General features: G+C 39.4%; 1 protein-coding gene across 2 annotated transcripts in view; it reads right to left on the bottom strand.

Moving 5' to 3' along the window:
• Positions 1-21146, bottom strand: part of ILDR2 (immunoglobulin like domain containing receptor 2) — a 64998-nt gene extending 43852 nt beyond the window's left edge. The window contains exons 1-3 of one of the 2 annotated variants that reach the window (XM_060770580.2): positions 20717-21146; positions 6181-6513; positions 5187-5306 (exon numbers count right to left, since the gene is read on the bottom strand). In XM_060770580.2, the coding sequence (XP_060626563.2) occupies positions 5187-5306; positions 6181-6513; positions 20717-20762 (499 nt within the window). In that variant the 5' untranslated portion in view covers positions 20763-21146. The remainder of the gene's footprint in view (positions 1-5186; positions 5307-6180; positions 6514-20716) is intronic. The other variant, XM_060770579.2, reaches the window with a different exon arrangement.
• Positions 21147-21356: the final 210 nt, after the last annotated feature.

The raw sequence follows: 21356 nt of genomic DNA, 5'->3' as shown, positions 1-21356 counted from the left end.
TCAATTAAAACCAATAAATACATATTCATATTCATAATACTTTTGAGATGACAGGATACAAAGAACAGATCAAATAATACACTCACTTATAGTTTTTTAAACTACATTATTTATCAGTTTTTCCTTGCACTGCAAGATCTAAGTTGATATATTTGAGTGATATATTATTTCCCCTTATTCTCAGTCTTCACTTTTGAGATATAATATAATAAACCAAGAATTTTTTAAAAAAAGAGTTTCAAAATAAATTATCAACAGAAGCTACTGAAATAAGAAGAAATTAAATTCTCTCTGCTCTGTTTGATTACCCATACGTATTTATTTTTATTAATTATTTCAAAATGTTTACTCCTAGCAGCATAAAATGATACACATCAAATAAATCCAAGGGGGCATTGCAGCCCCCAAAGTATTATATAATTAATAAGCAGCCCCTAATCTCTCTACTGTTCTACTTTTGCATTCCTCTCTAAGGTAATTGGTCTCCCATTTGAATATGTGTAAACAGGGGGGGAAATCTAGTGACTCTACTAGAATTCAAATGCTGAATTCTTTTCACATTTCAACAGTGGGATGCAGTCTATGAAGTGATTTGTCCGTCCTTTCTTCTTCAATTTATATCTTACATCTTGTGTGGGAGAAATGCTAAAGAAGTGGTAAGAAAATAGTACTGGGTACACAGAAAATTGGAATGCATTTTTATATTGTATTAAGCTCACGTATAAGAATATAAAAAGTGTCATGCTGAATCAACTCACGTTGCATCTGGATACTATCCTGTTTCCAGCAGTGGTCAGTTAGAAGCATCTAAAAATAACTAGTCTTCAAAGGACTACTGTTTCTAAACCTGAAATTTCTGCTCATATTATGATCCTAGGCAAAACTCAGCATTCCTAAATAGGACTGGATTTTGTTTTAGATAGCTGGGTGGTGAATGTTTTCTATGAAAGGCTGTTGACCAAGCCAAATCCAAGAGTGAATAATGAGTGGCAAACATTTGCAACAGTAGTACAGAGCAGTGCCTATCTTACACTGCTATCTGTTGTGGGAGCAAACAACTTTTTTCTGACGTGTTAGCAACTGCACCCTATTTGTGCCCATTGGCTACACCTGTTTCTTTCCTCGACACTCATTATGGACCAGCAGCCTATAGTCTATGGACCAAAAGTGACCCATTGACCACAATTAGGGAGGAGCCCCCGGTGGTGCAATTGGTTAAACCCTTGTGCCAGCAGGACTGCTGACCAAAAAGTCGGTGGTTAGAATCCAGGGCGTGGACTGAGCTCCCCTCTATCAGATCCAGCTTCTCATACAGGGACATGAGAGCAGCCTCCCACAGGATGCTAAAACATCCAGGAATCCGCTGGGCATCGTCCTTGCAGACAGCCAATTCTCTCACACCAGAAGCGACTCACAATTAGAAAAAAGCTAATTGCCTGTTTTTGAAATTGGTTTGATAGAAAATTGAACATTTGTGGGAATGCACTTTGACTTTTAACCTCATCAGTTTAACCTTAAGAAATTTGCTTTGTTGCAAGAGTAGTGTGTCTGATAACACCGTACAATAACAGCAGTTTGTAATGGTTCCTGCAACATTCTTTCAAAAATCTGAATATAGTCAAGTATCCAGTCAGAAATCTGAATTGGAATCCATAAAATAAGTATCTTCTTTTTTTCCAAATTCTCTAAACTCTTTTAGATCCTACTGTCTATCCAAATGTTGATCATGTATTCATTTCCCCTCATGACATTTTCGTGTCTCCTACTATAAATCTTAATAACATTGTGTCTTTCTAAATTCACAAACCTATCCACCATCCAGGCCTCCTGGTAATGCAGCCGGTTAAACCGCTGAGCTGCTGAACTTGCTGACCAAAAGGTTGGCGGGTTTGAATCCGGGGAGCAGGGTGAGCTCCCACTGTTATGCCCAGCTTCTGCCAACCTAGCAGTCCGAAAACATTCAAAGGTAAGTATATCAATAAGTACCACTTCTGTGGGAAGGTAACGGCGCTCCATGCAATCATGCTGGCCACATGACCTTGGAGGTGTCTACGGACAACACCGGCTCTTCAGATTAGAAATGAAGATGAGCACCAACACCCAGAGTCAGATACAACTAGACTTAATGTCAGGGTGAACCTTTACCTTTTTATCCACCATCTAGTCACAAAATCCACCTATCCAGTTCATCTCTCTTTCTCTTTCCTCCTTCCTATCTCCCTGAAAATCCCTTCCAGGCATTGCCTCAAGATCTCCCTGGTTGGCTTTCCCAGGACCTTTAGGCATTCCGCCTCCCTTTCATGACCTCTCTAGACCAGCATCCCAGTTTCCCTTTCTATTGCTCCAGCAAGCTTCTTTGAATCACATTCTACTATACTTCCTAACCTGCACAGCTACCTTTCTTCCTAACCCATTACTTTTCCTACCCCACACTGGTTCCCTTTACCTTCCCAACCATATTTTTTTCCCAAAAACACCTTGTTTCCAGTAACTTCCTACTTGTCTCCCAGCTCTACTGGCAGAACCATCTCCCCTGCCAAAAACCCCACCCACTTTATTTTTATTTTTAGCTAGCTGGATAGCAAGCATACAGCTCTTCTATAGAACACACTGAGTTAATGTGCAAGCATTTTGGAGAAGAAGCATAGAGAATAGGGGGTGTTTAAAGGCCACAATGTAACTCTCTTAAATTGAGAATATTGGGGGTCTCAACCAGACACCAGAGAAATTGTCTCTATGAGTGCTGTAGTAACTATGGGTGTTATGTTACCGGTATCAGAAACTACCTGCATGTGGCTGTAAGACCTCTCTTCTGATAGTCCTTAGTTTTCCTGTTCATAGTACATGTAGTTCTCAAGTGCAAATATAAAAGGTGCAATATAAATAAAATAAGGTAAGTCTTGGCCACTATGGTCATACTCTGGTCACATCCTGAATAGATTATTTCAATGCTCTCTACATGGGGTTGTCTTTGAAGACTGTTCGGAAGTAAGGATTGGTGATAAAGTTTCAGTAGATACACCTTTTCCCCATGATAACTCTTCCAGAAGGGAATTTCTCTTCCTATGGATAGATTTATTTCACTTTCTGTTGTCTTATCCCTGTTCTTAACCATGAGTTGTTTGTAAGTTGGATGTTTGTAACTCAATACAGAGGACTGCCTGTATTACAAACATTTAAAATAGGCTGCAGTGTTTGAGTGTTTCATGATTTTCTAAATTTTGAAATTAGGTAATATATTTATTCTACCCTTCCCTCAAAAGAATCCAGTATTTCCTCCCTAAGGTTTATCTGTATTTCCTCCCTAAGGTTTATCATAATCCCACAGCCCTCCGATACATCAGCACTTTTAACCTTGTACCCCTACTCCGGCCAACTCAGTTTTTAATAATGTCTTGTCGTATTGCTATTGTTATTGTTTTGCTATTGTTATTGTTTTTCTGCTTAACTGTTTTTATTTGCTAGATATTGTATTGTATTGTGTTGGGCTTCGGCCTATTGTGATCCGCATCGAATCCTTCGGGAGATGCTAGCGGGGTACAAATAAAGTTATAATAATAATAATAATAATAATAATTTTAAAAAAACACATTGGGCTAAATGCGAATGTCTGCCTTCAGTTGTCCTGATAAACCAAGTTTTACTGTACAGAATGAGCCTGCACAGTTTTGTTTTTCCTCTCCACGAACAGCTACAATGAAATCAAAAGTCTCACTTTCATTTTTGATGATGTTTAACTTTATATCCAGACACAAAACTATGGTTAACTCCCTAACTGTGGTTTGTTCAAACATCACAATAATGGTTAGAACTGGTTCATTTTAAACAAACCATTCTTGAGATTAACCACATTTTAGGAAAGTTTGGATTAAAGTCTATGATTAATAAAAACAATGGGAAGGGCCTCTGAAGTAATACTTTAAGCTGCACCAGAAGAAGAGACAGGAGTAGAAGGCATGCAGGTTGCATGAGTTTGTTTCCTGCCATAACATACTCTGCCATTATGGATACATTCTGATGTTGCTCTTCTACATATGCCCTGGTTTTCATGTGTGAAACATTGAAGGGTTTATCACAATAAACAATGGCCAATGTTTATGACCCCATGCTCCATGAATTTATTCAGTCCCCTTCAAAACCCATCTACTTTGGCAACCATCACTACTTCATGTACCAGTGATATCCCCATTCTTATTGGTAATGATACTATAGTATACTAGGCTTAAAGCAGTGGTTCCAACCTTTTTTTTTTTTGACCAGGGACCACTTTGACAAGGGACCACTCTCCAAAATTAGTACCAAAAGGGTTACAAATCAGTTTTTGGTCAGTTTTAGATTTGGTTTCATTATTTGAGGTGCTGGTTCAGAAAATTGCCATCCAGTAGTCGCCATCTGCTTGCCCACAGAAAATTATATTTAATAATCTAGAGCTGATGTGGTCTATCCAGTACAATTGTCTGAATCAGAACCTCAAATAACGCCAAGAACAAGCCTAAAAACGAAGATATGAAGGTGCCCCCGCTTCCAGGAGTTACATGGAATGGCTCCGCTCTGGGGGGAGGGAGGAGGAGGAGGAGAGACAGCAGCAGTCAGAAGGCTTGTTGTCGTGCCTTTCGTGGGTAGTCAGCCTCCCCCCTCCCAACATCTCAGTTGGCTCGGCACTATAAGAGGGTTTTGTGAGACCTGTCATTCTCGTTGCAACAGTGAAGTAACGGTGAGGCTGTGGACCATATTTTAGTTTTTAGGGATCACTGGTGGTCCATGAACCACAGGTTAGGAACCACTGGCTTAAAGTAAATTACTGATTTATGGTATTTATTTTAACATGAGTCATCTGGAGTTTCACAGAAAAGATAGATTAAGATCTTCCAAGCTAAGGAAGACCACACTTCATAAAATTCGCCTCCTATGGAATTTTCCCACTGAAATTTAGCAGGGAAAAACTAGCACCCAAAACCATTTGTCACATGCAACATGACAGCTTGAAGTAGTTTCACCGTCTGGTATCTTGTACCAGATTTGCTCTAGCAGAATCAGCAATGCATAATACAGAGCAATAAAGAATGAGACCCAGCGTGCTTTACAAGCCTTTTTGCACTTAATATTTCCCACATATGTAAGTATATTGAAAGAAGCAGGGAAGCAAGTTACGTTTCGTGGAGGAGAAAGCTGAGAACATTGCTTACCCAGAACAAGTAGCTCCACCGACTCCTCATTCTTGCCCTCCACGTCATCTGGTGTTATAATTAGACAGTAGTACAACCCACTGTCTCCCCACATTAATTTCCCAATATGGAGATCTGCATCTAAAAGACAAAAGAGAAAAAGTAGAATCAAATAGAGAAAAGATCTAAAAACAAATACGTTTCCCTCTCCAATTACCAAGGAAGGATTTTCATAAGTGGCTAAACTCAATGTAGCATAAAGCACAGAGTCATAAAATACTACAGTAAAGGTCCAACACAGTCCAGAAAACCAGTGCACTCTTTTTGTTGTTCTGGATTTGGATATAGGAAACCAACACTCACATTCTTGCTTTGTTAGAAACACAGTAAAGTGCCCTCTCCACAACAAAAATATATAAATATATCATGAGATTACAAAACCAATTTGCAATCTTTAATTTCAAAGGGTATATGCTTCAGTTAAAATGTAGACCCAGATTTTCTAGAATAAAGGGGAAAGTCTATCTCTGCTTGGTGACATAGACTGATTTACCCTAGCTGATCCTGACTGATGCCTTTCAAAGGTATTATTCTATAATGAAAATAGACCAATTAAATTAATCATTCCCCAAGGCATCTCACACGTGCAGAACCTCTCCAGATATTCTGGTTGCAGTCCTATTTATGCCAGACATAAATAGTTCTATTTTTCCAGGGTCTCAGCTGAAGACACTATGAAAAAAGCAATAAAAGTAAAAAGATTTTTACTAATTTTATGGTGTCTTTAGATGTTTTTATAAGCTTTCACTTGTCTCTGTTTTTCTTAGTTTCTTTTCGTTTTTATTGGTACTTGTAGTTTTTTGCCCTGGGAGTATGAAGAATGGTACAAAGATGTCTATAATAATGATAAATAATTGCCACAAAGAAAATTTAGAACATACTTTATTCTTTGCCACCCACAACCAACTTAAGAAGACCTCAATTCATTAATAAACTGCAAGGTGGGTACAATTACCATGAACAATGGTGACATCTCTTCCTTTATAAAACTCTCCAATTGTGACCAAAGAGCCCTGCTTGGAAGCCACAGGGCGGACTGTTCTCCGATTGTCCAAACAGTCCAAGTGGGGATCCCATTCCAGGTTTCTCTTGTTTACTGCCTGTATTCCTGCAGAAACCACTCCCAAAGCTTCTCCCATGCGGTCTTGGCAATAGGATTTGAACTTCCATTGTATCACAGCAGGTTGTGTTGAAGAGGTTGAAAAGTGGCAACGTAGCACAACAGGCTGAAAAAGCATGGCTACTTTTTTCTTTTCCGGCACCATGACTTGCAATGCCTCAGTCAGAGCTACAAAACAAAAACATGAGTGTTACTGAATTGGCAAATGTAAACCCTCTTTACGTTATCTTGGTGCATTTACAATATGGAATTAATGCCCTTGCACCACATGTAAATAACAGTGATTATGGGACTTATAGTTTCCCAAAGTCCATACCTTTCTCTGGGTGCACCTGCACTGGAGAATAAATGCAGCCAGGACCCATTTTAAATGCCATTATTATTATTATTATTATTATTATTATTATTATTCTGCCATAGAATCATAGAGTTGGAAGAGACCTCATGGGCCATCCAGTCCAACCCCCTGCCAAGAAGCAGGAATATTGCATTCAAATTACCCCTGACAGATGGCCATCCAGCCTCTGTCCTGGGAGTCATAGTTTTCCAAGGTCCATACCCTTCTCTGGGTGCATCTCTACTGCGGAATGAATACAATTGGACCTTACTTTAAATGCCATGAGATGGTTTTGGAAATTGCAGTTTCCCAATGTCCATAAACCTTCTCTGGGTGCATCTACAGTGTGAAATGAATGCAGCTGGACCTTACTTTAAATACCATAGCTCCATATTATGCAGTCCTGGGAGTTATAGTTTTCCAAGGTCCACACCCTTCTCTGCGAGGCAGCAGAGAGATGGGGAAGAATAGCCTATCTGACTTCTCAAGGAACAGATGCTGCTGGTGTATTAACTTTAACTGTGCAGATGAACTCCTGGTGTGGACATAGCTCAAACCTGGGCATCAGTAAAGAACAGTCGTTGTTGTTCCTTCTCTATGTTATTATTCTCTATACTGCAGCTACACTTCATTATACTTTATTGAATTACTTATGTTTTGTTTTTAACATTTCTTTTCTTGCTTCCTACAGAACAGGACTGATAGGAAACTAATAAAGGCAATAAATACAAAAAGACCAGTTTTAAACTTCAGGTGACAGATTGCTGAATATTATAGTACATTTGCTCACTGATATTTATAACCTGCATCTTGATTATAGCAATTCTTGAATAGGCTAATAAAAATAGATTAGAAAAATCTCTATACAGCCATAAAAGAGTATAGGAGTTACAAATACTAGCGACTTATCATAGGACAAAGTATAAGAAGTATGGGTTGGAAGATATTACCTTTACATAAAGTTTAGGAAACAGTGTAATGAATATAACTTCAGTAACTTCTATAAATCTTCATCATGGGTGAAGATAAGCTATGGATTTCAAAGCATCTTTGGAGTAGTACTAATGCATACATTACTTTTATGAAATGAGCTCTCTGTTCTTCAAATATTTACACATCTAAATAAGGCAGCACAAAGCACACGTTCACAGTTCTGAAGGAAGGTGAGATTCATCATGCTGAGAAAGGATGAGGAATTGCTTGAGGAGATTGTAGAGTAGGATGTGAAAAATATATATAAGCCTAACTGTAAGATTATTGTGCAACAGTATATAAAGTATTGAGGAGTACAGGAAAAATATAAGTAGATGATCTGAGATACCTGCAAACATTTTAAAAGGTGAAACCTCAATTAAGATGGCGAAGAAAAATGAAATGCAAAGACAGAATGGCGGACGCCTGGCCTGAGAGCAGTACGTGTGAAAAAGATCTTGGACTCATCATCGACAACAAGTTAAATATGAAACAACAATGTGATGCGGCAGCAAAAAAAGACAATGGGATTTTGGCCTTCATCAATAGGAGTATAGTGTCCAGATCCAGGGAAGTCATGCTACCCCTCTATTCTGACTTGGTTAGACCACACCTGAAATACTGTGTCCAATTCTGGCACCACAATTGAAGAAAGATATTGACAAGCTGGAATGTGTCCAGAGGAGGGCGACTAAAAAGATCAAAGGTCTGGAGAAAAAGCCCTGTGAGGAACGGCTTAAAGAGCTGGGCATGTTAGCCTGAAGAAGAGAAGGCTGGGAGGAGACATGATAGCCATGTGAGAGGAAGTCATAGGGAGGAGGGAACAAGCTTGTTTTCTGCTGCCCTGGAGACTAGGATGCGGAACAATGGCTTCAAATTACAGGAAAGAAGATTCCACCTGAGCATTAAGAAGAACTTCCTGACTGTGAGAGCTGTTCAGCAGTGGAACTCTCTGCCTTGGAGTGTGGTGGAGTCTCCTTCTTTAGAGGCTTTTAAGTAGAGGCTGGATGGCCATCTGTCAGGGGTGCTTTGAATGCGGTTTTCCTGCTTCTTGGCAGGGGGTTGGACTGGATGGCCCATGAGGTCTCTTCCAACTCTATGATTCTAAGATATGAGAAGATGTTTTGTTTGCTTTGTTACTATTTGTCATCAAGTTAAGCTAATTTACGACAAACCTATGAATTGAAAGCTCCATGACCCCTTGTCATCAACAGCCTTATTTAATTCTTACAAATCTAGGTCTATAGTTTCCTTTATTGTCTGATTCTACCTGTGATATCATCTTCACTGGGTTGTTGTAGGTTTTTCGGGCTGTATGGCCATGTTCTGGAAGCATTCTCTCTTGACGTTTCACCTGCATCTGTGGCAGGCATCCTCAGAAGTTGTGAGGTCTGTTGGAAACTAGGAAAATTGGATTTATGTATCTGTGTAAGGTCCAGGTGAGAGAAAGAACTCTTGTCTGTTGGAGCTAGGTGTGAATGTTTTAATTGACCACCTTGATTAGCATTTGATGGCCTGACAGTTTTTAGGAGTGGCTTGTTACTGCCTAGGGTAATCCTTTGTTGAGAGGTCATTAGTTGTTTCTGATCGTTTTTTGTCTGGAGTTATTGAAAAATATAGTACTTGGGAAAGTGGAAGGCAGTGGGCCTTCCACTTTCCCAAATACTATACTTTTCAATAAATCAAGTTTTTCCATGATATGTTCAATATGCAATAGCTTCAGTTACGTAAGTTATTTCTAGTGACAGTTCAGGCTTGATGTGTTCTCAGGTCTCTTTTGGTATTTCATGATAGCTGCTGAACTCCCCTCCAGAATGGAATTTCAGATGTGTTTGTCTTCTTCCTGGTAGCTTTCTTCACTATTCAGCTTTCATATCCATACATATAAATTTGAAAATATTTTATGTGATAATTGGGCTTTCCTTGGCTAGCCTTTCTTCTACCCATGGCTATCATCTCTATTTGATTAATTCATGAAGTGAACAAACACAATGAACATTACAAAACATTGCACTTAAAAAACCTGATTGTATGAATCTATACAGAACCAATGAAGATAACAAGAATGTTGCCAAGAGGACAGGCAATATTGGTTATGACTATAATAGCTGCTGTACCCTGGAAACACAGAAACAAGTTTGTTAGATAGGACAAGAGTGAACGTAGACCTGCTATTTGTGGCCTTTAGATACTATTCTGTTATTAATGGTGAATATCTCCAAATCCACCCAAAAAACTAATATCTGCAGAGCATAATTAAGCAAACTTTTAAGATTTATATTCTTGTTACAAAAGCTCGCTCTGGCTAGTAATTCCTTTGCAATAAGAAGTATCTGTAAGCTAGGAAAGACCTACAAAATGACATACTGAAGAAATTTTAGGAAATTGTGTTCCTTTAATCTTTTGTCTGCCCTGCGGTGGACAGCTCTGAAATACTTCTCTTGTCTTGGTGATGTTTTGTCCCTTCTCTCTTTTGAGTATTTTCTTTAACTATATCTGATCTAAATTCTGCAAGGTTTGGTCTCCATCTCTACATAAGAATCATATCACTTTGTTGTCAGGTCAGTGGTTCGAATCCAGGGGGAGTGGGTTGAGCTCCTCTGTCAGCTCCAGCTCCCCATACAGGGACATGAGAGATGCCTCCCAAAGGATGGTAAAACATCAAAACATCCAGGCATCCCCGGGCAATGTCCTTGCAGATTGCCAATTCTCTCACACCAGAAGCAACTTAGAGTTTCTCAAGTCGCTCCTCACACACAATTTTTTTGTATTGTTGTAAGCAATGGATGACTATGATATGTTTTAAATGGAAAACAGAATTCTGAAGAAATAGGTTTGTAATAAAATATCTGCCCCTTGCAGAGCTATAGTGAAGTGGGCTAGAAAAAAAAAACCCTGCTACATGACGTTCCAGACTTAGATGAATGGTAGAGAAGAAAATGAATAGAACTGAGAAATCCCTCAACGGTCTCTTTCTCATCGTTCCAGATGACATTATCATTGATGTAACTAAGCAGAGGAGAAGCATTAGAAGGTAGGAACTGACAGATTCTTGTTTCAGATTAGTTAATAAAATGTTGTCATATTTTGTTCCTACTGCAATATGGTTATTTTGAATACAGCCTGTTCTAAAGCTTTAAAAACTGTGGATAAACCAGGTTTGAACAGCTGTGATGGCTCATCATTAGCGATAACCTTTAATACCTTGTTATCTGTTTTTGTGATTTATTTTTTGGTGCAGTCAAGTATTATAATTTCATCAGGAAATTGGTGATGTCTCACATATAATAAAAAGTGTTGATATCACAGGGAAGAAGTGGAAATTAAGATAACTCTCAAGATGTTGTTGGACTCACAAACCTGGCTAATATATCGAGTAATGAAGAATGTGGGGAGCTGCCATTCAACAATATCTGGAAGGCTATGTGACGTTAACACATGCCATGGGATTAAAGTTGGAATCCACATAGCTAGAAACCTCTATACGGTTCTGGCCCAGCTTACTTGTCCGAACACATCTCCCTCTACGTCCCAACTTGCAGTTTAAGATCACCCGGGGAGGCCCTGCTCTCGCTCCCTGATGGGGACGAGAGACAGGGCCTTCTCAGCTGTGGCCCACCGCCTGTGGTACTCGCTTCCCACTGAGGTAAGATCAGCTCCGACCCTCCTGTCATTTAGGAAGAAATTGAAGTCATGGTTCTGGGACCAGGCTTTTGGACAACAGACATAGATAGCACTTTGGATAAGGAATTGGATATAGAATTGACTGAAATGATGTTACGACTATTAATACTGTTTTTTACTGTTTTAATGAATGTTTTACTTATTGTTTTAATTGTTATTATATTGCTATGTTATATGTAGTGGCATCGAATTGCTGCCAAATGTAAGCCGTCCTGAGTTCCCCTTCGGAGGTTGAGAAGGAACGGGATAGAAATACCATAAATAAATAAATAAATCTCTGCAGGATGAGAAAACATTCATAACTATTGTTTGTGGATTAAGGGGGCAGAAATTTCTTCAATCTGAAGCATCTGCAAATGTTCCTTTCTACATTCCTGTGATCACATTTTACGGGCCTAACATGAGGTTTTTTAACATACGTGGTCCCTAGGAATATTAATTCATTTTAAGACTGAACCATTGAGTTGCAGAGTTCCAATGGGTCATCCAACACATGATGATCAAAGCAACATACTGATAAGTGAAAATATGTACAGGAAGGGGTGACCAAGTTCTGGAAATCAAAGGTCTGGAAATCAAGCCTTTGGAGAAATGACTGACAGTGTTAGATATGTTTACTTGGAAAAGAAAATATTAGTAGTGACATGACAGATATCTTTAAATATCTAAAGAGATGTCCTGTAGGCATTGGAGCAAGATTGTTTTCTGCTGCTCCAGAGACTGAAACACAAATCCTTGGATTCATATTACAAGAAAGGACTCCACCTAAATAACCATTAGGCAGAATTTCTTTACTGCAACAGTTCAACTATGGATTAGACCAGGGGTCCTCAAATTAAAGCCCGGGGGACAGATACGGCCCTCCAAAGTCATTTACCCAGCCCTCACTCAGGGTCAAGCTAACTCTGAAATGACTTGAAAGCACACAACAACAACAACAACAACAACAACAACAACAATCCTATGTCATCAGCCAAAACCAGGCCCACACTTCCCATTGAAATACTAATACGTTTATATTTGTTAAAATCGTTCTTCATTTTAATTATTGTATTATTTTTATGTATTTTTTGCACTACCAATAAGATATGTGCAGTGTGCACAGGAATTCATTCATTTTTTGAAAAAATTATAATTCGTCCCTCCAACAGTTTGAGGGACTGTGACCCAGCGCTCTGTTTAAAAAGTTTGAGGACCCCTGGATTAGATTGTCTCTGGTGGTGGTAGACCATTCATCACTGGAAGTATGTTTGTTTCCAAAGCTGTAAATAAGCCTGTTCAAGTACAGAAGACTCTTTATATTATACTGCCTTGAGAAAGTTATCACACATCCCTTTGTCTTTTCCACATTTTTGTGCTATAATCCATAACTGAAATTCAATTGCCGTTGTTACCACGTGATGTCTTTTCAAAGTTGTTAAGATGTGTATATATTGCAGTTTGAAGTTAAATATACATAATATTTGATACTTGCTGGTTGCATGAATATTCACATGTACACCCAACTATCTATTTTGTAGAGGAACCTCATCCAGTAATGGCAGCTGTGAGTCTTCTTGGGTAAGTCTCTATCAACTTTGCATATATAGATATTGAACTTTTTACCGACGCCTCTAGGATTGCCATGCATTTCACTCAAGGCCTCATCCCATGAGTGGAGGGAATTGTCTTCTTACCATAGTGTTTCATTCTGTTGCATTTATAATGAAAACTGATAATATATTCACACTCATCACACGTGATGTACTTTTGTCCATTTCTACAGAAACTCTCTGCAGAACTGATAACTCCGATCAGACAGGTGAGTGTAGCCCCCAGCCACACTGCTTTTAAAAATAAAAATAAAAAAGGAAAAACCTTGGAATTGCAGAAGTCCGAAATCTAAGTTTAAGGGTCCTTCCACACAGCCCTATATCCTAGAATATCAAGGCAGAATATCCCACATTATCTGAGTGTGGACTCAGATAACCCAGTTCAAAGCAGATATTGTGAGATTTTCTGCCTTGATATTCTGGGATATAAGGCTGTGTGGAAGGGCCCTAAAAAGAGGGGAAACATGGAAACAGCTAAGTGGTGATATATCAAAATTGCACAATTCCTGGTGAATTTTTTAAAGGATCATGCAAGAGGAATACTAGCAAGGATCTCCCACTCTTCAACATCACTAAAGCAATCTAACATGGACAATTCTGGCAGACTCTATCACGCGTTAAATTAAGCTCCATCAGCCACTTCCATGTGAATCAGTAGCTCTTAAAATTATTGCTTCCTGACTTAATAATCTTCCGTTCTACACACTTTTGAAACAGTTTACAGACAAAGTCACACAAACAACCAGTGGACGTCCCCATATTCTGGAGTCTAATGCACCATCAAGTCTTATAAAAAAAGGTAAAGGTTTCCCCTTGACATTAAGTCTAGGCGTGTCCAACTCTGCAGGGTGGTGCTCATTTCCATTTCAAAGCCAAAAAGCCTGCATTGTCCTTAGACACCTCCAAGGTCATGTGGCTGGCATGACTACATGGAGCACCGTTACCTTCCTGCAGAAGCAGTACCTTTTTGAATGTTTTTGAACTGCTGGGCTGGCAGAAGCTGGGGCTAACAGCAGAAGCTCACCCCACTCCCTGGATTCAAATCGCCAAACTTTCAGTCCTCAAGTTCAGCAGCTTAGTGGTTTAACCTCAATTTTCAAAACTCTGAAACCAAAAAAGGAATTTCATGCTGGATGTAATGCACAGTGGCAAAAGCTGCCCTCTTTGTCATTTGGCCCTAAAAGGTGTGCATTAAGGTTGCTGCTTGCTTAGAATGCCTTCTTTAAAAGCAAAAGTTTTAGAGCACCAAAGCTTCCAGCAGATGGAAAGGAAGGCCTTAGGGTGCTGTAGAATGAATCTATGTTGTAGAATGAATCCACTTTAATTGCCTTGGTTAATTGCTATGATATCATGAAGGCTGGAGTTTGACAAGGCCTTGAACCTTCTCTGCCAAAGAATGCTGATGCCTCAGCAAACTACAAATCCCATTGAGCCCTGGCCATTAAATTAGAGAAGAGGTTCCTCAAACAGGAGGTCCAGGTGCTCCTGAAGCATCTTCCCTTTTTGCACTAAGATGACTGTGTTATGGGAATCTAATGTGCACCTTAAATTGGGTGGGTTATTTAGCAAAAAAAAAAAAAAAGATTTGAATAAATAGGGTAGTTTTGCTTATAATGCTCTTTAAATGGATTTTGCTTTGTTTGAACAACAGGTTTTTTTCTTACTATTCTCTGTAAATCTCAGCTTTGTGGAGTGTCTCATGGATAGTTTCTCCCAGCTCAGTTGTGGACCTTCCCAGCTTTTCAGATTCTTCTTGTTTGCTAATGTCCTTCATACTCAGTCATTTGGCATTTTGTAAGCAAGGAATGAACAACAGTCCTAAGGTCAGAGCGTTCATAGTTTGGGATATTTTGTTATAACCCACAACTTTATTCCAGGCTGGTTTGGATAGTTTCTTGATTTTCATTTTGCTGTTTGAGTGATTACCTTTGGGGCCTTCCAGTTCCAGAGACAGATATTTTTAATTTGAGTTCACATGACATTGACATTACATACAAGTGGGCATCATTTAATTGGCTTCTGTGATTTCTGGGAGCAGTGGATTACACCAGAGATTATTAGCAAATCAGGGTGAACACTTATGCAACCTACAAGTACCAGTTTCTTTCTACTTATTTAACTTCTGTGCCGCAGTATTTTGCACCTTTACAGTGTTGAGCACACTGTGTGTATCAAGTGGTAATGATGCCGGTTAAACCCACTTGAGTTCCAGGCTGTAGGACAACTGGATATGGGCAAGTTGGGGCAGGGGTTAATACTTCTGTAAGGCATTGGATATTCTGTGTGGATAAGTCTATACAACAGGCTGAAGTTTATCAGCCTGTTCGCCCTGAATACAATGCTAAGAGCATTTTTTTAATAAATCCAGTCTTTTACTGAGACCATCAGGAGGAGGTCTGTTAAGAACTTTTCTTCGTAAAATGCTGAAATGATAATTGCTGCATGTCGCAGAGCTTGTGGTGTTGCTTTTAAAAGATAGCATACAGATGTTACTTTTGTTCTTTTTTTTAAAAAAAGAAAATTGTCAAGCAAAATAAAAGAAGTACTTTGTTCCATTACCCCTTAGGAACACAATAATAATCAAATGTTCTTTCCCCTTCAGAAGAGTTAAGGGAAGTAATAGTCCCACTATATTCTGCATTGGTCAGGCCTTATCTGGAGTACTGCATTTAGTTCTGGGCACCTTATTTTAAGAAGCATATAGACAGGTTGGAATGGGTTCAGAGAAGGACAACAAGAATTATAAGTAGCATGGAAAACAAAACATATGGAGGAACTGGACATGTTAAATTGATGAAGAGATGACTAAGGGGTGACATGATTATGGTCATTAAATACTTCAAGGGCTTTCACAGACAGGCGAGTACAGGCTTGTTTTCTACTGCCCAAGAGAGTAGCATCAGATATAATGGTTTTACATTACAGAAGGTTAGATTTAAACTGAGTGTTAGAAGAAATTTCTTGACAGCAAGAACAGTTTGTTAGTGGAACCAACTGCCTAAAGCGTGCTCCACTGAGCCCTTGGGGTTCAGCAATTGATAGTGAGGGACTCCGTGGCACCATGCTGCTTCCTGTCTCCTCTTTCTCTCTCCTAAGAAATGCAGAGAAATAAAGGTTTTGAGCTGCCGGAAGCAAGAGCAGTAGCAGCAGTGGCACAGACCCTTTCTCCCCCACCTCCCTCACTGCCCAGACTCTTTTCCTTGCCGCCCAGACACCCCCCCCCCATGTGTGATTGGTTGGTTTTTCTTATACTGCTGAGATAAAAAGAAAGCTGTTCTGTGATTGATTGTTATTTCTTTTACTGCTGAGGTAAAAGGAAAGCTGTGCAGCAATTGGTTGCTAGAGCTCAGTTTTTATTTCTTATACAGCTGAGGTGAAATGAAAGCTAGGTTGTGCGTGGTTGCTTTGGGCATCATATATTCCAATTTGTCAATTCCTGGGGTGCCTGTTTTACTCTAAATACACGTGTGTATTAGAATGCAACTTTGTGTCAAATTTTCATTTTACTATAAAAACATGCGCGTATTGGAAGCAACGTTGTGGTAAAATGTCAAGTCAATCGACCGACTACTTTTTGAGTTTTGCAAGCACAAACATATGCAGGCTGAGATTTTATATATAAAGATTAATAATTATTGGCCCTCCACGAGAAACTTTTGCTTCAAAAAGGACTCTGCAGATGAAAAAGTTTGAGAACCCCTGGCCTAGAGAGATTATGAGGCCTCATTTTCTGGACGTTTTCCAAAAGAGGCTGGGCAGCTATTTACTGGCTTTGGTCTTGATGATCCATGAAGACCCTTTCAGCTCTATGATTTTATGAGAAAGTAAGATACTGAAAACAACAAACATGTTATTGATACTATTATGGGCATTTTAGAATTTACTTATTCATTTTCACAGTTGTTAACTTCATTTTCTTCTTCTCCCACTCTGTCCACTATACTTTATCTACTTTCAACTCATGTCCATCTTTCACGTTTCATTTATGATTACTATTTCTTCACATCATATGGATAATATTGCATCTAGTTTGGCGCCAAAACCAAACAGACAAAGAACATACAAGAAAAGAAATGTAGAAAAAACAAACCCTGTAACTTGACCATCTCTTCACAGATGAAAAGACAGGAGCAACCTACCGTAAGTAATATTACATAGCATACCGGGTTTGGTTCACACATAGAAAAAAACCTAAGACACCGGATTCACCTTAAAATGGGGTACAGTGCCAAGATGCAGCAATGCATGAGTTCTTACTGTGGTTCATTTGCTTTTTTGGGAAAGGGTGTAACAATACAGGACTACTTTCTACTTTAAATCTGGAAAGCAACTGGGAACAAACTTGCCTTCTGTTGTTATAGTGTACTCTAAAAACTTAGGAAACTTCATTCAGTATTACAGCAGCAAGGAATCCTGCAATTCTCTCCAGCTAAGCTCAGGCCAAGTCAAATTCTCCCACCCCCACCCTGCAAAAAGCCTCAGCAAAAACGACTGAGACTTTGACAGTCTGCTCATAAAAATGCTAATCTGATATGGATTCCTGAGGATCCAACCTCCTTCTTGATCCCTACACTGATAGGGAGACATTTGAAGACATCTTCATGCAGAACATAACGCTTACATGGCATTTAAAAAGTGTAGAAAAGCAACTATGGTCACATTACCAGCAATTAGGCTTATGAAAGAAGTAATTCAGACTTGGTACTAATAAAGCCAGATCATTTAAATATAGACAGGGGAAATGTGACATAAACTATTACGTGTTCTAAGCAAATACTGTAACAAAAAATACAACTTTATCCATGATGAGAGCTGCTGGTCAGAACTGATAATCTAACAAGTAAAATATGCATCTTCCAGGGCCAGATAAGTCTACATCACTTCTTTCACAAGCCTAATTGCTGGTATTTGGAAAAAATGGAACTTCACTGAGAATAAGGAAAGGGATAAATAACCCATATTGCCATCACAAGACTTTTGTCTGCAGTCTGACAACATAGAAACTGCCACATGCTCACTTTTCTCTTAGCCCTCCTTTTGTAAGATGCAGGGTCCATTGATTCCTAGGCAAGCTATGCTATGGTAAGCTACTGAGAACATCCATGGTGATCAGGGCACCTCAGGTGAGTGCCATAGTGTCTGACTTAAAATACCATTCCGTAGCCTCCCCCACATGCGATCTACAGCTGTGTTCTCAAATTCAAATGTGCAAGACGCTCTTGCCTCAGCTGACATGCTGCAGTTCTAGGAAATTGAAATAGGATGGCAGAGTGACCAAACTTTGGTTGTCTTGGACAGGAAAGAAGTAGGGGTCAGCTCAGACTGGTGACCCTCTCATCAGCAAAAAAAGCCAGCATCTTATACATAAATGGGGATACAAATTATAGAAAGTGTATTTGGATAGAAATGTTGGACCACTCTAACAACTACCATATCAGACTACACAGAGATGCCACTAAAATACACAAGCATGTGGACAATTTCAACAGAAAGTAGAAAACCATGAAAATGAACAAAATCTGGCTACCAGTATTTAACAAGCCCTAAAATCAGGACAGTAAATAAAGAGGAACACTCAAAAAGCAGGTGAATTCCAGACAAGAATCATCTTCCAACACAGGATTCCCCCAGGCAGCAACCAGCCAAATTTTGAAGCTGCAAGGTCATTAAATGCTAATCAAAGTGGCCATTTGCGACATTCACACTTGCCTCAGGCACACTAGAGTTCTTTCTCCCACCCTGGATATTCCACAGATATATAAACCTCAGTTGCCTAGTTTCCAACAGACCCCTCAGCCTCTGAGGATGCCTGCTATAGATGTGGGTGAAACGTAAGGAGAGAATGCTTCTGGAACATGGTCATACACCCCAGAAAATTCACAGTGATTCCAGCCATGAAAGCCTTTGACAACACATTGTATTTAAACACATACTTTAAAATCTTCAGAATCCCAAACAGATACAAAGGCAAAAAAGAAACAGTAAACGCTCCTGAGCAGGATAAGCTGTACCACCCAACTAAGTTTTGAGGAGGGTCTATAGAAGTGGCTCCCCAGCCAAGAAGCTTCAGTTGGACAAAACCTCTCTACACTTATGTCTTTTGGATAATACAAAAATAGACAATTAGATAAGGATGTTTGAAGGTCCCCAACCCCGTATTCCTCCACATATATGTGTATTCCTCCTCCAGTCTTCTGCCCTATTGAATATATTAATCAGCATTAACGCAGCATTTCTCAACCTGGGGGTTGGGACCCCTGGGGGAGTTGCGAGGGGATGCCCAAGGGATCACCAAAGATCATCAGAAAACAGTGTTTTCTGTTAGCCATGGGTGTTTTGTGTGGTACGTTGGCCCAATTCTATTGTTGGTTGCGTTCAGAATACCCTTTGATTGTAGGTGAACTATAAATCCCAGCAACTACAACTCCCAAATATCAACGTCTATTTTCCCCAAACTCCACCAGTGTTCACATTTGGGCATATTGAGTATTCATGCCAAGTTTGCTCCAGATCCATCATTGTTTGAATCCACACTGCTCTCTGGATGTAGATGAACTACAACTCCCATACTCAAGGTCAATGCCCACCAAACCCTTCAGTATTTTTTGTTGGTCATGGAAGTTGTGTGTGCCACGTTTGGTTAAATTTCATCTTTCGTGGAGTTCCAAATGCTCTTTGATTGTACGTGAACTATACATTCCAGCAACTACAACTCCCAAATGACAAAATCAATCCCCTCCCCCAGCCCCACCAGTATTCAAATTTGGACGTATCAGGTATTTGTGCCAAATTTCATTCAGTGAATGAAATTCATCCTGCATATCAGATATTTACGTTATGATTCATAACAGTAGCAAAATTGCAGTTATGAAGTAGCAATGAAAATAATTTTATGGTTGGGGATCACCACAACATGAGGAACTGCATTAAGGAGTTGCAGCATTAGGAAGGATGAGAAACACTGCATTAACGGCTGTGAGAACAAGTATATTTATTTGTTAGTTTGTTTATTTAAAGCATTTATTTTCTGCCTTTCTCACCCCAAAGGGGACTCAGTGTGGAGCACAACATAGAAACGTCCAACTTTCAATGCTGGGACATAAATAGACTATACACATATATAAACATTAAAATTACTTATCACTTAAAGTAATATTAATTATCAAGAGATAAATTTAGAACTCTCATCAAAAGTCACTTAGCCCACAAAAATCCTGAGCTGTTCCTGTTTTTCTGGTTTTTCTCATCCCTCAGTACTTCCAGAAAGTATTTCTCCATGTACTGTCCATCCAACTCTAAAGGACTCCAGAAGTGCCACCCTGTAGAAAACACAATCACCTCCATAGTCTTTGCAGTTCCTTCCTGCTGCTCTTAAACCTTCTCTAAAAAGAATGTGGCAATTCATAGCCAGGCTGCGGCTGCCTTTCTCTAACTGCATCCATGAGGGAAGAGGCTTGGGAAAGGAGAGAAACAAAAATAAAGGTGATTTTTCTGTTTAGATGCAGATGTGATCCGAAACATGTCTTGCTTTAATGTCAGCAGCACTGGGAATAAAGCAAGAGTCATACGAGGGTAAACTATAATATCTATATACATGTATACACACACATATAGTTTTACATAAATAGTGTTGATCATTTGCTCTTCATGTCTCCACTTGCAGCATCCATAAACAAAAATGACCCCGCATGCACAGCAGGAGGAAAGGCAACTCCTATTGAAACCTAGAAAGTTGATAACTCTAAAGTTATTGACTTTATCATGAAATTGAAAGTCAAATCCTTACCTGTTACCCACAAGAAAGCAGTCCAGCCCAAGAATAGCCTATCCATCTTGGTAAGTTTTAGCAGAGATGGGGAAAACTGGAGATCAACATGAATAGTGTTCCCTGCTTCAAATCCACTGGCACCTAAAATCTTCCCTGCCTTTATCTGGCGGTCCTCCACCTCACAACTCACTGTGTGAATCGACAGAGTTCTGAATGGGAGCTACCATTCTGCCAGGGGAAAAACAAAGCAAGCACTGCTCTTCTCTGGCACCTCTCGGCTCCCTTGGCTCACTTGGGAATCTCAGACAGCCGAGAAAATCTGTGCTAGCTACTTATTTCCCCAAAGCATAGCTTAGTTTGAAAATACCGTTCAGGCTTCTTATGTTTTACTGCTCTACTCCCCTCTCACCAGCATCTAATGCTGCAAGAGTTTTTAAATCACATGCCTGTTCATTGAAGCTATTCAGGACCAGCAGAAAGTATGAGCAACTAATACAAGAGTATTGAAGAATGCTTCTGGGCGAAAATTAAGAATGTATTCCAGTGAAAACTTAACTGCAAAGATTGGTGAAGCTAAAGGGCACAGAAGGACGTGCAAGGTTTATCACAAAAACCCACTGAGCTCTTATTTTAACTCATATACACAAATAAGATAGAC

This window comes from Anolis sagrei, chromosome 3 (assembly GCF_037176765.1).
Source record: "Anolis sagrei isolate rAnoSag1 chromosome 3, rAnoSag1.mat, whole genome shotgun sequence".
NCBI classification, from domain to species: Eukaryota; Metazoa; Chordata; class Lepidosauria; order Squamata; family Dactyloidae; genus Anolis; species Anolis sagrei.
The sequence above is the reverse complement of the archived record's forward strand: the minus strand, read 5'-3'. Positions and strand labels throughout refer to the sequence as shown.